Source organism: Stegodyphus dumicola, chromosome 2, assembly GCF_044657685.1.
Source record: "Stegodyphus dumicola isolate Sdum_Otavi_A_Nest chromosome 2, ASM4465768v1".
Lineage (NCBI taxonomy): Eukaryota > Metazoa > Arthropoda > Arachnida > Araneae > Eresidae > Stegodyphus > Stegodyphus dumicola.
The window spans coordinates 109,974,357-109,991,750 of record NC_140769.1 but is presented as its reverse complement, the minus strand read 5'-3'; the positions used below and the strand labels follow the sequence as shown (position 1 = coordinate 109,991,750).

General features: G+C 30.0%; 1 protein-coding gene across 5 annotated transcripts in view; it reads right to left on the bottom strand.

Annotated features, from left to right (window-relative positions):
• Grx3 (Glutaredoxin 3) overlaps positions 1-17,150 on the bottom strand; it is a 71,523-nt gene extending 54,373 nt beyond the window's left edge. For 3 of the 5 annotated variants that reach the window (XM_035362284.2, XM_035362301.2, XM_035362308.2), the window contains exons 1-3: positions 16,994-17,150; positions 4,491-4,605; positions 3,271-3,345 (exon numbers count right to left, since the gene is read on the bottom strand). In XM_035362284.2, coding sequence (XP_035218175.1) covers positions 3,271-3,345; positions 4,491-4,605; positions 16,994-17,055 — 252 coding nt within the window. In that variant the 5' untranslated portion in view covers positions 17,056-17,150. The remainder of the gene's footprint in view (positions 1-3,270; positions 3,346-4,490; positions 4,606-16,993) is intronic. The other 2 variants (XM_035362277.2, XM_035362293.2) reach the window with 2 other exon arrangements.
• Between the last annotated feature and the right edge of the window lie 244 nt (positions 17,151-17,394).

The window sequence follows — 17,394 nt, the reverse complement described above, 5'->3', positions numbered from 1 at the left end:
GTTAAATGCGCTAAAAATGTTGACGAGGATAAATTTAACAAAAATTTCTTTCCATATGTTAAAAAAAGATTTTGTTGATGATACTCATAGACCCAAAGATTACATTTAGGGCTATTTGAATTAAGAATAACTGATTTGTTACTCCCATAAACCCAGAACCAGCATCAGGGCTCGTATGGCCGCACCGGGTAGCAGAACTTAGGACCCACAGAGATTGCATCAGGTGGTAAGGTATCCAGCTATGGCTCTCAATAAGGCTTAAGTATATGTAGGAATTTATTTATTCAGGAAAATGTGCAAGAAATGGACATAAGTACAATAAATAACTAAACTAATACAATTCAGGCTTAATTGTCTCAGTGCATGATAGAAGCAAGATAAAATTTAACAGAACAACTTGTCGTTAGTCGTCAAGCTCATGATGCATAGCCAAATATGTATAGTGAACGACAGCTAAATTTGATGATGATAGTCATGAATTTTAAAGGTTTTCGGATATCACACAACAAAGGTGAAATTTTTCAATTAACGTATTTTGTAAACAAATGTGGAGAAACTGTAATAAATGAAGATGATATAAAAGAAGTTTTTTATTGTGATGACAAAGCTTCTCAATCATCAATCGATTAATGAATGACGAAATCTGTAGTACGGTTGTAGATCCAGAAAATACAGCTACCGATAGTGAAGAAAGTGACAGAGAAGTTACTAAGGCAGTTACAGGACATCAACAATGTAACTGAACAAGAGATTATGCCTGTTTACAGAATTAAAGAGAAAATATTAGCACAAAAAAGAAAGCAACTTAAACAAATTACATTTAAAGAAATGTTTAATAAGGTAAACAAATAAATACTAAGCTCTTTTTTTTTTTTTTTTTTTTTTTTTTTATGTGTGTGTGTGTGTGTGTGTGTGTGTAAATTTTGATACCCTTTAGATCATAAATACTTCATCATTTCATAAATCATGATTTCATGTTTTTAATTTTATAATTTCTACATGCCATCTCACTAGATTTAAACATGGACCATATAAGAGATAGACTAACCCAGTGGGCGGGGCACGCGTCACCGACATCTAGGCAAGAAAGGGTAGGGACGACCTGGTTTACTTTAACACTGAAACCTATGGCGTTTGTATCACGTAACCCTTTTTAATTATTAAATGTGATATGTTGTATAGTCATAAGATTATGAAAGCCACAGGTTTTTCCAAATAGGATTCAATATATCTCATTAAAGCACTTTTTACTGCATTTCGCGCATTTTTTTCCCGCGTAATTCTTGTACAAGCATCTTTACTTTGGTAAAACAGTAAAAACTCTAAGCACAAAATTAATGAACATGATTTTGCGTAAAAATAAAGTAAAACTAAATAAGATTGATAGTACGCGATACTTTGAAATAAATAAGGTAAAATTAAACAAGACCTGTTAATTTTTTTTAAATTTAATGAACATTTTCAGGCAGCAATTTTAAAAACTATAATAACATTAAAAAACGATCATATTTATTTGATTATATGATCATTAAATAATTAACATTAAAGTGGATTAGTTATTTTAATAATTCATAAAATTCAGAGCATAAAATTTTCTGAGCGTAATAAAGGAAAAAAAAAGATCAAATAAAATCTAGAAGCACTATTTTTTTAAACTTTTGTGTGTTACCTATATTTATTGAATATCATGTTCTTCGCTCGCAAACCACATACATTTGAAAACTGAATATCTTTAGAATTTCCGCACTGGAGATAAAACTGTTATTTTCCTTACAGTGCCTCGCTCTGAACTTGTTGAGTTTGTTAATCAAAAATTCGTTAAAGTTTTACAAAATATGAACTATATTAAAACAAATTCGAAATTCAGCCGTCCAGATGCCCATGTTCGGGTGGAGGATTACATTATTCAAAATTTGATGGCTCTAGATACTGTCTTTTTGTCACAGTTCGAGAAACATACATGTATTCGTGCAGATTCTTCATTATTTAATTTCTTTAAATATAATACAGGGTGATAATATTTGGTAAAAACAATTTGCGAGGAGACACAGACATTTATAGTAAAACAGCACAAAATGCTGCTTCGCCTTTCTTTTCTTCTAGAACAGCCTTTCTAGGCTACCGCCCCTTTGGGCTACTAAATTAAATTAACAGTAAATAAAAAAAAAAATCTTATGCAGAACTAAAAATAAACTTAAAAAAATAATCACTATAAAATACAAGCAAAATTAATTATTAGGGTTAAATACAATTTTAATATTAGAATTAAATGTATAAAAATTTTTAAGGAGTCAAAAGTCTTTATCCCGATGATGCATTTTGAAATATAATTGAAATAAAATTCCTTTATAGAAATTGTGCTATAATTTTAAAAAAGCAGCACAATTTAGAATTTTAAACAAAATTTTCAAAAATTCGTTTTTAAATATTTTAGTATATTTTACTTATTTACACCAATAAAAAGCATAAAAATTGCAAGAGAAAATTGCTTGTTTGAAATTTTCTATTAGTTCAGATTTAAAATATTATTTTCTAAAAGAAGTAGTTACAAATTTCCTTACAGCATAGGAAAAGCTAAAACAATATCCTGTCCTGAAAGCATGCAATAGCTTTATAATTATTTGGAACATTAATTATACTTGATATATATGCTAAATTTTTAAAAATCAATCTCAATTTAAAAAATAAAAATATATGGAAATTCTAATTTGTGAAATGAGGCGCTAGAACAAGCTTTTTCTTGACAATTCTACACGCTGCAATAGGCAACCAATGTTAAATTTCTGCAAGTCATCCCTACTCCTCTGGATGTGATCAAGGTGACAGCCGTTAACACCTCAGACGAGGGAGAAAACCCGTTTGGGTTAGTCTATTTCTTATAAGGTCCATGGCTTTAAACTGCCGATCTAATATCCAGATAAATCTCAAATTAGGAATTGCCGAAGTCCCAACGAGTCCAGATTTCGGACTTTGTACTGTATATGCATTTATGTTGGAATGTATATGTTCATGTACATAGGTATCTCCGTGTGTATACACATATATACCTACATACATATATGTATACATACACTTCAGAATCCAGTCCTGATAATAGAACAGTACTGTAAAATTTCATTTTGGTCAACATAAGATTAAAAATTATATTCATATGCAAGTTTATATATTTTTAAATATATCAACTTTAAATACTGCATATTTCATCAAGTAAGATTCAAGTAGCTAAGCACTAAAACTTTTAAATAGATATATCAAATTCAAATATCTCACCAAAAGAAAAACAAAATGTGGAACACTTGAAACATCATATTTTTTGCTAATATCTTCACATTTTGATGCATCAATCTGGTAAAAAAAAAAAAAAAAAAGGTTCACAACAATGAATTGCATACTTTATGAACTATAAGTATTTGTATATCTTCATGCATTCTTGCCCTGCCTAATTTAAAATTAAAAAATTCATTCTCAAATTGATCTTGAAAGCTATAGCATGATCAGGCATTTAGATTGTGCTCCAATAAAAAGGAATATAACAGCCATTACATATTACTGTACTTTAAACTTTTTTTTATGTTTCTTTTTTTCCATAAAAAATTGCTTAATACAACTTTTTTCCCCCTTTGTACACACATGTTTAACAGCACCATTGTGCAAAACTGAAAAATTGCACAAACATATTAGATATCCTTGATATAACAAAGAAAGTCCTCTGGATAAGACTTTTGAAAAGTATGAATATTTTGCTCCCCCTTTTTTTCCTCAGACATACTCTAGCATATTTATTGCAAACTTTCAATAACTTTCAAAATAAAATATACTTATTAACCTTGATTAAAAACACGAGACTTTCACACTTAGCAACAATAAAAATGCACAGAACTGCCTTGATTTTGCTTTTGCCCACTTTGGTTGTTGTAAGCCTGACCTAAAGTTGTGTTTCATGCTCAATGGAAAATTGAAATCTGATGTTTTCAGCTAAATTTACCCCGTGTGCACAGCCATTCATTGATAAAACAGATTTGGCTATGATTATTATTATTTAAACACTAGAAATACTATTTCTGGGCACAAAAATCATCAAAAATTTTAGAAATAAGAAAAAGCAAGAAGAAATATGTCATGAAACGGACTAGATGATTACAGCTGAAAATCGGGAAAGTTGGTATTTCAGCATTATTATACTGGAATCAAATACTTCTTTAAATGCAAAAAGGTACTTTTAAAATATTATTCAACTTTTGATCACGATAGCAGAGTAGCATTTATCTAAAAATAACATGTAGCAGTTTTGATTTCAAGTTTTGTGAAAATTTACACAACAGAAACTGAGCTTTTTACTTCAAAAATTTTATTCATTTAACTTGTATTCCGACTTTTTAAATAAACAGATACATTTATGAAATAACATACTTCTTATATTAAATCAATAAAAATTAGAAAAAAACATGTATCATTAACACATAATGTCTATACAAATAATACTTATTAACCTTGATTAAAAGGACACTTTTGTACTCTTCACTTTTACTAAGTTCAGTTACAACATCTGTCATTTGGTTGCATTCTGCTGAATTGTCAACATAGAAGTACAAGACTTTCAAGTTACTATAATAAAATTAAATAAGATTATTAAAACATTTCAAAAATTATTCAAAAGGCATATAAAAAATTTCAGAAAGTACTGCATGAGTTAATTCAAATATTGCAACTAATATAATTGCTAATTTGATTATACAGTTAAACTATAATAGACAAAGTAAACTTTTATTACCTACCTTTACTGTGCTTTTAAACATACAATGATTCTTAAACAACCATGCTGTTTTATTTCATTTTAATTATGGCAAACTACAGATTATCTGCCTCAGAGAGGAGTTTCCAACAGAAACTGGCTCATATTTACATCATATTAGGAGAAAAAATAAATAAATAAATAAAAATTTAAAAATAAATAAAGAAAGAACTCCTATAGGCAGCAGTTTATTCCCTTAGATTCACCTATGTTGAATTATAGCATTCAGGAAGCTTATTTCTTCAGCTACTGATACATTAAACTAATTATATGGCTGTACTCAATTAAAAAAAACTTAATAAAGTAATTACTATTTATAAAAATATTTGAATATCATTACAGATCTAACAGCACTAATTACAGAATAACCATTATCATAACTAATTAGGAAATTTAATTACTCAAAATAATGGACAACAAATGGCAGACAGATAACATCTTTGAAAACTTGCGATTTACCTTGGGTTCAGTTCCTAGGCAGGCAATGGATTGGCTGCATAGGGATTTTTACATGCATAATATAAATATAGTCAATTTCCTTTAGAAGGTCTTTCAGGATGGCATCCCTTCAGACTCACAGTCCTTGTTCATTTATTCAAAATTAATTAACAAGTCAAATAAAAATATTTAAATCAGGATAAACCTAAACATATAATAAAAGGACGAGTCTGTGTGCCTTTCGTTCATGCTGCGCGTAAGCTAATAGACACAGGGCTACGAAATTTGGTATATAGGCGCATCTAGACAAGAGCCAGTGCACCTCGAAGCGATGTTTTTCAAAATTCGAATCTGAGTTTTTTTAATTTTATCTTTTCGGTTTTATCGCATCATTCTGAATAGTTTCATTATTTTAGAAATGTGGTTTTGGCAACAGTTTTTCATTCAATTGCAAGGAGGTTAGAATAGAAGGAGGGAAGGTTCAACTTAAACGGTGAAGCGTGGCGGCCATCTTCCTGTTATCACCCTGACTTGTGCAAGGAAGTCTGTCATTGCAACATTTTTTTTTTCTTTTCTTTTTGAAGCATGTCAGCTTGTGTTGCATATGGATGCACAAATAGATTCTCGAAAAAAATTCTGGGCATTACTTTTCACACGTAAGTATTGATTTTCTTTTTTTATGTAATATGGCAACTATGTTAAAAAATATCACAATGTCATGTTTTCTTTCCAGATGTGAAAAAAAAGGAGTTAAATAATCACAACATGTTATGTAATATAACTACAATCAAAAAATGTTAAATATATTTTAATGTTTCTGTTTATAGCTGGTATCTTCCTTCCTTAAGATACAATGATATATGGTAGGATTTAAATTGTATAATTTGAATGTTTTAGGTAATTCCTTTTATAACTTTCATGAAAAGTAAGAAATCAATTGTTACTAATTTTATTAATTGTAAAGGTGTTAAGTAAAGCAATGCTTTTCTTTATATATTATTATTCATTTTTTTAAGTTAAGATAAACTGTTCTGTTGTTAAAAATTTTTTGCATAAACTTACAAATTTCTAGGCAGTATAGTGATAAAATTAAGTAAAATATTTATTGAACATGTGGAAAGATGTATCCAAAAACTTGTATAGGTATATTTCTGTAATTCAGCTTAATTAAAGGCAGTTTCTTTGAGATTAATAAATATGAAATGCATAAACTGAAATCATTGAATTCACATAAATCTGTTTTATTTTATTAAGTTGTGAAAAGGATCTTCTATTTAAAATTTTCATTTAAAAAAAATGCAACCTGTGACTATTTTTTTAGATAATTATCTGCTATTAATTTTAGGTTTCCTAAAATTGCAGAACGAAGAGCAGCTTGGATATGAGCTGTTCGAAGAGAGAATTGGATGCCAACTTCCTATTCACGACTTTGTTCGGATCATTTTTCTGAGGATCAGATTGACAGAACTTCATTATGCTGTGTAAGACTTGGAGAAAATGCTGTGCCTAATATCTTCAAAGCATTTCCACTTCACCTGCAGAAGGTACATTATTCTGTTATTATTACATAGAATAAGAAATTAAATAAGAATTTGTGTACATGTTTATCTCTGAAATGATATTTGCAAAAGATCAAATATTTCTAGTAGCCTGATTTCAGTAAAAACTAGTAAAATGATATTGGTCTAATGAAACTTGCAATGGCATAACATGCAAACTTATCATATGTGGTTATATGTGTCATTGTGGTAATGATTTCCAAAATATCTTTCATTCAGACTTAATGAAAAGATAATGTTACTTTAATTTAAAGACTATTTCAGTAAATTTAGAAAGCATTATTTCAAAACAAAAATAAATTGACATTAAATCATTGTTTGGAAAATGAATTATCTTATTTTTAGTTAGTGTTAATTTTCATGAAATTTTTAAACATATCATTTTGCATGTTAATTAGACTACATAAATATTACAAGACACTTATAAAAAGTTTATTAGAAGTAAATCTGCATTAGTCATGCTTTAATAAATATCTTTTCTTTCTTTTTTTTTTTTTTTTTCCCAGACCAAAAAAACACGAAAAGTTCCCGCAGAACGTCTTCTTGAGGATAAAAAGAAAGAGGTAAGTCAGTTTTGAATTTAATGTTACCAGCAGTTCTTTTGTTTTCTTGATCAAATGTATTTGAAAGTAAAATATTTTGTATTCAAAGAGAATAAAGCAACTTTTTGCGTGAGAATTATCATAATAAGAAATGTTTAGAATCAACAATAACCTGTCCCTTAACCAACAGAAATTTTTTCTTTTTGATTTGCTACTTTTGGATATAACGTTGTGCTTTATGCAAGAATTTCTCTTCTAAAGCTTGAATAAAGTTAAAAGCTTAATGCAAATAAATGCTGGAAAAATTGGTCATGACTATTTTAGACGAGGACAGTTTTTTAATAAGAAAAATGAAAGAATTAATGCTTTCTGGGGAGTTGGCCATTTGTCTGAAGCTTAAAAAAGACAAATAACAGATTTCTTCTTGACAAAAAACTGAAAATGTTCTATAAATTTTATTATTTTACCAATTTAAACAGTGCCATTATTGAAATGAAGCTTCGGCAACAGTCGCCAATTATTACTGATTAATTCTAAAGGACACATTCATCTGTAATGAGCACTGAATCATACTGTTTTACCAGTCAAATGAATAATATTCAAATAAAAAAATAATAATAAAAAATCTGATATTCATTCAGAACACATACATTCATACAGATTCTTTATTATTTAATTTCTTTAAATATAATACAGGGCGATAATATTTGGTGGCAACTATTTGAAAAGTGATTTGCAGTTTATAGTTTTTAACGCAAAATGAAATTAATAGTCCTTTGGGGCCAATTGCCCCTTTGGACTATTAAAGAATGAATGATACTGTTAAAATGAAAGCAGGAATACCTTTTGTTACTTTTATGTAATTTTTTATTTGCCATACATCTGATTGATTTCCCCCCCCCCCAAGGAGCCTGTATTATGTGAATCACAAACTAGTGCAACGTCTGTTGAATATTCTCCATGCAAGCAACAGCTGAAGCGAAAGCTGCATAAAACTGAAGAATTAAATAGTGTCTACAGAAAGAAAATTAAGCTGTTGCAACAAACTGCACGTAGACAGAAAAGGACTATCTGCAATTTGAAAACTGTATTAAAAGATTTAAAAAAGAGCAGGATAATAAATGATGATTATCTGGACATTTTAAGAAAATCAATTCCTGTTAATGAAGAACTTCTTTTACGGGAATTAGCAACGTGTGGGAAAGGCCAGTTACCAAAACATTACAGTAAAGAATTAAAGGCTTTTGCTTTAACTCTTCATTTTTATTCACCTAAAGCATACAAATATGCTAGAAAAACATTCAATTCATGTTTGCCACATACCAAGGCTCTAGCAAACTGGTACAAATCTATAAATGCAGCACCTGGTTTTACAACTGAATCTTTGAATGCATTAGATAATAAAAGAGTACTTCATACCAATTGCTTTTTTCATTAACCATTGATGAAATGGCCATACGTAAACATGTTGAATTTGATGGCCAAATTTATCATGGATACGTTAATACAGGTATACAGGATGATGATTCCCTTCCACTAGCTAGAGAGGCATTAGTGTTTATGCTAGTGTGTATCAATGGTAACTTTAAAATCCCAGTTGGATATATTTTAATTGATGGCATTAGCAGTGAAACTAAAGCAAACCTTGTGCTTCAGTGTTTAACTGTATTACACAATGTTAACATAAAAGTTGTATCATTAACATGTGATGGTTTATCTTCGAATTTGAATATGCTAAAACATTTAGGTTGCAGATTTGACAGTTCAGATTTCAATACTATATTTAAGCATCCTGTTAACGGAGATGATATTGTAGCTTTTTTAGATCCTTGCCATATGCTCAAATTAGTCTGCAATACCTTGGGAGATAAAAAATGCATTGTTGATGAAAATAAAGGCCTTATTGACTGGAAATATATTACAGCATTACAAGAATTACAAGAGACAGAAGGACTTCATCTAGGTAACAAACTGAAAAAGCAATATGTCAGATTCTTTCGGCAAAAAATGAAAGTTTCTCTTGCAGCGCAGCTTTTTAGCAAATCTGTTGCTGATGCCATTCAGTTTTGTGCTGAGGTTTCAGACTTAGATACATTCAAAAATTCAACAGCAACAGTTGAATTCTTAAGAAAAATTAATGATTTATTTGACATTCTCAATTCAAGAAATTTAAAGCAGACAGGATTTAAAAAAGCTGTGAATATACATAACAGCAGTTTTATTCTCAAAGCTCTTAATGACTTGGAAAGGTATTTAAGCAACTTGAAAATTAGTGTAAACGGAATGAAAGTTACTGAATCTAATAGAAAAACTGGCTTTCTAGGTTTTTTGGTATGTATTAAGAGTTATAAAATATTAATACAAAAGCTGGTAACTTCAAATCAACCCTTATTAATATACTTACCATCATATAAATTTAGCCAAGATCACATTGAAATGTTTTTCCCAAATGATTCGTATGCAGGGAGGATGCAATAATAACCCTACTTCATATCAATTTAAAACTGCATATAAAAGACTACTCGCACAAACTCAAATAAGTGATTTTATCAATGGCAATTGCAGTCCACAAGAAAATATAAGCATTCTGACTGCAACCAGTACAACTGCATCTGCGAAAATAATAAATATGACAACTGACAGGTTAAGAGCTATGGATGAAACAACAAATATATCTTGGGATACTGTCAATTCAGATCATGATTACGTGTTTAATCCAGCAATATTAACCAGATGTTCAGAGCATATTGTTTATTACATAGCTGGTTTTGTTGTTAGGAAATTATCTTCAAATATTAAATGCGAGATGTGCTTAAATGCACTTACATAAAAAAAATCTGTTTTACAGCATTCGCTTGTATCATTTAAAAGCAGGGGCAAATTAATTCATGCATCCCATGATGTGTGCTTAATATGTAAAAAAAGTGAATCTGTTTTTCGTTCCTTTAATAGTATTTTCAGTAAGCATGATTCAATAAAAACACCTATAATTTTGACAGCGACGATTCAAGTTTTGAATGCCTTAAAGGGTAATGATTTATTTCCTTTACTAAATGGTCATATGCACGATATGTCTCCACTCGACAATCATGTAGTCCATTTAGTAAAGGCAATAATAGAAAGTTATTTGCGTGTTAGATATATATATTGGGGGAAAAATAAAATAAATGCTGCCAAATCAATTCGACAGATGTACACAAAAGCTGTTTTATTCAAAGGGCAGTAGAAAAAATAATTACATGTGATATACACTCTTTTGCAAAAACATAATTTATGGAAACAATTTTGCCTCTGTTTTGGGATATATATGCTGAAATACCTCCCATTGGATATAAAAGCAGAAAGGTATGTAAATTTATATGTTTTCATAGTTATTTATTTCTGAGTACAATGTACATATCAAAATATGTTGAAATACTTGTCAATGTTGTATGTCATATTTAACCATTTGCTTATTACATTTAGAAATTAAATTTGGTACTTTTCCGTTTTGCCGGTGCAAATCTCGCCAAGCAGACTTTATTGGCGTCAACATACAATGTACACAAATTTAAAAAAAATTAACGAATGTTAGTTCTAAGAATTTTTATTTTGAAGGCATAAACATTTTAATAATATCATTTAAAATTTTGTAAAAAGCCAATAAATAAAGACAATAAATTTGTAAAAAGACGTTAATTAAAGAATTTACTATGCTTTCATGGTTCAACATCCTGATTCGCCGGTTCATATCATTTGACCCCAAGTGATCTCATCTCACGTAAACTATGTTACAAAATTCTAATTCTCTCAGTAAATATCTACATTAATTTCAGGTTAAATCTTCATTTGGAATATAAGTTTAACTGCAAGAATTATTTCAATTTGTACGAATAGCTCACTTGGAAATTATGTAAAACCGCAGTGCTTTACTTCGCTAGTGCATTCTCATTAGAATTAATGAATTTAACCCTTGACTTTGCCTTTTGTACATTTTCCCCTTCGGGTGAGTAGTGTGATTGCATCCTAATTGACTACGAATACCACGAATGGCCTTAGGGCATAAAATTGAACTAGCTGGTAAAAATTCTATGTAGTTGTATGCTAGTATTGAAGGAAACAATCAATCTGATAAGAAATGGCTGCGACTTGTTTTGAAAATTGAGGCGTAAAATGTTACCAGCAAGTATATTAAGTTTGGCATCGGTTGTATATTTTTGGCAAATTTATTGCCTGCGCCGGCAAAATGAAAAAGTACCTTAAATTTTGTATGTATGTAAGGTTTAGTAAATAACCTGAAGTTAAAAAAATACTTGGTTGCATGTTTCTAGAAATGATTAATATATATATATAATGAATATTTTATTATACTTATCTACTGTTTTATGAAGAAGAAAGTGTTGTAAATTAATAAAAGGAATTTGCTTGTAATTTTGTATGTAAACTTCTCAATTTTCTTTAAAACATCATTTTTTCACTTAATTGCCAAGGATAGAATTCAATATAATTTATTTTTTATAAACATCTTTAGATACCTTTGTAATCTATTGGGAACAGCTGTACTGTGGTATTGTGATGATTTTAATAAAAATTGGCAAAATGTTTTTCACTGCTGAATTTTTTTATTCAATATTAGACAAAGACATTTTCCCATTATGCGTAGAAATTTTCTGATCAGGAAAGCATTACAAATAAGTCAGAATAGAATTTAAATAAGCTTATAATTTTTTTAACTTGGAGATGCACTCAGCTGAGCAACCATGTAAATCCATCGTCCCTTAATGAACTGTCACTTTTGACATGTATTATGCAAATCTATTTGCTGTTTGTTTTTATCTCTATTTGTTCAGCATTTTAGATTTTCTGATTCCATGAAGTTATTTCCTTTACCGTAGCTTAATCAAAATTAATACTTTTCTCAGGTTTCCACAAAAACAGTCTTCCCTTCCCCTAAAATATTTCTAAAAATTGATAAAAAGATAAAAGTCACAATGTGTTTTCTAATCGAAATTAAGAATTATTTAAATTTTTAAACTATGCCAATAAGTGCTTGAAAAAAATGAAATACTATTTGCATCAAGTATCAGTCTCCTGAAATTAGCTATTACAAGTGCTATAGCCAATAAATAATATGTGAATTTCTGTTTTAATGTATTAGTAATAAAAGCTGAAGTATTTAAGCATAGTAAAATAAAATAACTTTCTTTCCTATACCTTAAACTTTGTATATGAAATTTCTTTAATAAATTATGATAATATTGTGAATAAATCAGAAATATCACTTTTTAAAGGAAAATTTGGGAAGTACACCCAACAGGTTGCTAATGAAACCTAAGCAAATCCATGAAATATGCAGAAACATCATTTTTTAAAGTCTTTAATGTTATGTGCATGCATTTAGATTTTGAACTATTTCTTAATAATTTGCTGCACATACTAAATTATGGATATCATCTTTCTTACTTTAAAACAAAAATTCAACAATAGCGAGGCATTTCATTATAAATTTAACATATTTTTACTGGAAAATACATACACGGAACAGCTTAGAAACACGTACATGTCATTGACATAATACAATGTTTTGAAGTCACAAACATGGACGCCGCTTGTTCGGCGGAGGTTTCATTCGCCGATAGCGGAGGAAACGGCGAACCCTCCCTCCTTGTATTCTAACCTCCTTGTTCAATTGTATACTGGACTGCTGACTGTTGAAAATCTGCACTGTTGCCACTCGGAAAAATGAGGACGATAATTCCGTGCAATTTTTAAATTGCTTGTTGAAAGACAACGGGAAGTTGGTTAATTTATTTATTAGGATAATTAATATTTGTATTACAGGATATTGCTTATTTCATAGTAATTTTGTTATATGTAATACTTTTTTTTTTTTTTTAATTTTTCTGGTACATTTAAAAGCCAGAAGAAAGCTGGCTGCTTAGCTGCTAGTATATAAATATTTCAATCTGAGAACATGCAGTAAACTTTTTTATTAGTAGCAAATGTCATAAAGACACGAAGTCCAAAATACAACATTTGTAGCCATTTACTGCTGCTCATAACAAATGTTGCCTTTCCCTTCTTGAATAGGAATTAGGAATTAAACTTACATTTAAACTCGAACTTTAAATTCTTCCCCAGCCAGTAATTTTCATAGTTACCATACAGTGAAAATGGCCCAAAATTTTATTCAACTCATTTTAAAGTTAATGCGACCTAACCATATAATTAGGTCTCTCCAAGTGACCAAACAATCCCCTAACCCTCGAAGATCCCAAACTATATATACGTTCAAAAATATTTGTTGTGCAAGCAATTAATTAAAGTAATAAATATACATATATAATCGAAGAGAAAGAATCAAGATACAAAGTGGGAAAGTAATTTTGGAATTATAATTGAGAAAATACCACTTATTCATGATCTTTTTGTGAACTTTAGGATACTTGTGCCAAACCCTTAGTCACTTGATTGGTTTTGGTTTTATTAGATTATGACAAAGCAAGGGCTATCTGCCTTAAGGGAGGGATGCCTTCCCTTAGCACAATAATTAAATCAATTTTTTTAAGTAGGGGAAGGCTAAAAGAACAACTGCTAACTGTAGTACACAAGTGGTAATGTCAATGCACCGACTTTCTTAGATTTTTAAAGATACCAAGCAAATTACAAATCTGGCAATCCGTGGTTGGTACAACTCTGATAAACACCCTAATTTCACCAAATGTGACGATATGTGTTTTGTGCTGGTTATTGGCACAATTGTGTGTTATATGACAACCATGTCGACATTGAAAAATCTTTTGGTGGAGTAGTTTAATTGCTAGTTGGTTCGTGTTGCATGCGTTTTTGAAATAGTCTGTGTTGCGATGAAAGACGTGGTGGGAAGGTTTCAGCCGCGTATTTTAGATTGTGTGCAGAGTAAATTTAGTATGAAAAGGTACGATGTTGGAGTTGTTAACGAGTCTTTTGTTCACGGATGTATTTATGGGGATCGTAGTGTATTTTTGGAATTTCTGTGGGAGTCGGGACTTTTAAAACGGAGTTTGACGTATCCGAAATGCGGAGCTGATATGAGAACTCGAACGAAAAATGGTGTTTCTGATAGACTTGTGTGGGTTTGCGGTAAAATTGTTGCTAATAAAGTATGCGGAGTTTAAGTTTTGGATCTTGGTTTTCGTGTAGCAAGTTAACGTTGAAGGAAGTTTTTATTGTTACTTTCGAAATTTTGAATCATAGGAAGGCATGTGATATAGAAAAATCGTGGAAGTTTCCTTCACAGACGTTGTGTGACTGGCGAAATTTTATTAACGAATGTATTTTGGACTTTGTATGCTCTGTATCTGAGAAGATAGGGGGTAAAGATATTTCTGCCTTTAAAAGAAGCTTTCATTATGGTAAGTGCATTTTATTTTATTGAATGTTATATTCATTGTTTTTTGTATGAATTTCCATTTTTATTATTGTTTTTTGAATTGTCTGAAATTTATTTTAGTTTATTTTCTTTATTTGTTTTTAGTGTAGATTGTGCAATTCATAGATTTTTTTAAAGTTGAAACAGAACGCTGTATACATGGTATTCTTTGAAATTTATTGTTGTTATGTTAATTTATTAAAGCGAGGTGTGCATAGTTCGTAGATTCGTTCGTTGCCTACAGTGTGCCATTCATAGATGTTTTTTTAAGTTAAAACATGTCGCTGTGTACATGGATTCTTGTCAAATATTTTTGGTTAGAAACTTTACATTTTTGCTATCTAAATTTTTTGTTTTTGTTTCGGATTTTTAGCTTAAATCGTGTGTTCAAAACGTAGTTTTTGCATGTGCGAAAACCATGTTTTTGGAGACATTTTAGACTTAAAGTTCGAAATGTAGACAAAAAATTTAGATAGTAATATGGCCGCGTGAAGTTTCTCGCCAAACGAGAAATTTGGCGACTTGAGGGCGCATATCAGAGTAGTTCCCCGTGGTTAAGTAATATCTACCTCTGCCCTCAAAAGTGGCATTTAAATAATTATGCATCATTATGTTAAAATGCATTGGGATTTCATTAAACTGAAACCATGTTTGGCACTCAATGGTAAAAACATAATCTTTACATTTAATAGATCAAATTATATGATTACAGCTGTTTACAAACCTCCACAAATGTCCATACTTTGGTGTGGCCCACACTGATGTAGCAGTTTTCCTGCTTATGTCTGTGCATTCTTCAAACTAATCATTTAAAATTTGTACTATTCCATTAGAGCAGTGTCAGTTAAAAATGAAGAAGAAAACAATGCTACAACATGCCAAATATCGTGGCTCGAGAATTTAACGTTTGAAACATCACAACTTGTTATTTTTTAGCCATATTTCGCCATTTTTTTGTATGATGGATTACACAATTTGGCAATTACCTAATGACAAAGAGGCTGTCATAAAATTCTTTCAGGACAAAGGATAATTCATTGCAATAGACTGTTCTCAAAATCCTTCAATGAAGTTAACTTTTAACTCAACCAAAGCACCTATATGGCGTTGCTACGTACGTTCTTGCTGTGAAAAAAAAAGGATTGAATTGATGGTGATTGAATTTTGCTAATTTCAGTTAGAAATCAGCCATAATACGATAATAGATTGGAATAGCTACTTTAAAGTCTTTTCACAAAAGGAAAAAAACAATGTTGGACGTGTTCTTATGGAGCAGTGGGTATTCAGGATTTTATGCTGGAAAAGCAAAGAATTTTTTCTGGTCACCATTCCTGATTATTGTGCTACAATATTGATGACTGCTATTCAGGAAAACATCACGGATAGCAGCATTATATTTTCAGATTGCTAGAAAGAGTATAAGAGAGAAATTAAGAAATGCTTGGTATGAATATTTTACCGTGAATCAGTTATAATTGTTTAGACTCCGAAACTGGATGTCATATCCAAACTATGGAGCGAATGTATGGCAGTCCTAAATGGAGAAATTAAACATCAGCTGGACATTGCTCACAACCATTTTGAGTCATATTTGACAGAATTTATCTGGCATTGGTTATATTCAAAAACTGAAATTTTTTCTGCAATACTGAATGATATTTATAATTTTATGCCACCTGTTTAGATTGAATTTCGTTTTGCTTTGTTACTTTTTATTTATGTGTATTGTAGTTTAAATATTAAAAACAGAAAATTACTTTCTTTATGTATTAAAAAATTTGAAAAGTTTCCTTTTTACGGAAGTTTAAGTCTTTTGAACTCTATTATTATTGCATAATTTAATACTTCGCAACAACTGGTGTGTATGGGGAAAACGGTTCATTTTTAACTGATACCATTCTAACGGAATAGTACCTTAAAATCTTTCAAATTTTACATACCTCTGTAACAGAACTGACTAACTCTGCAAAATTTTATAAATTTGAACGCACAATATAAACAATAAATGTAAAATAAGTATATACAGCGGAATCTTCAAAAATGCAATCTTATGAATGCAGTTGTAATTTTTATTTAAGGCTGTATAGCACAATAATTAAATCAATTTTTTTAAGTAGGGGAAGGACATTGTATTAATTTAGAAATGGATTTGTTCCCAGATTCTTGTTAAAACCGCAGGTTATTTTCAAATCACTAATTTATTTAAGAAACCCTTTATTTAATTTATTACACTAGTTTACAAGAAATATTAAAACATTTTTAACATTCTTACGCTGAGGAGTTTCCCATTGCATCTGCTAACTGTTTTTCGTCAGCAACCGGAGTTATTTCCATTACCTCAATTTATTGCTGGCAAAAGTTACCACTAAATCATAAAACAACTTCTCTACAACAGAATATTATTGCCAGATATTAAAGCCTTATGATATTGAAAAAAAAAAAAAAGACTACATATTTAGAATGAAAACTCAAGTTTAACAATTGCATTTGAAACTTAAAATTTATAAAATTCTTATTATTTAAGTAGGAGGCCTTTTTAAGGAAAACGAAAAGAAAGTAAAATCTCCCTAAGGTTTACATTACTAATGCAGGCCATTCCGTAATTTTGATGCCTGATTACACACAAAGATAAAGGATAAAAATTGTTTCTAAAGCTTCTTTAAAGTACGATTT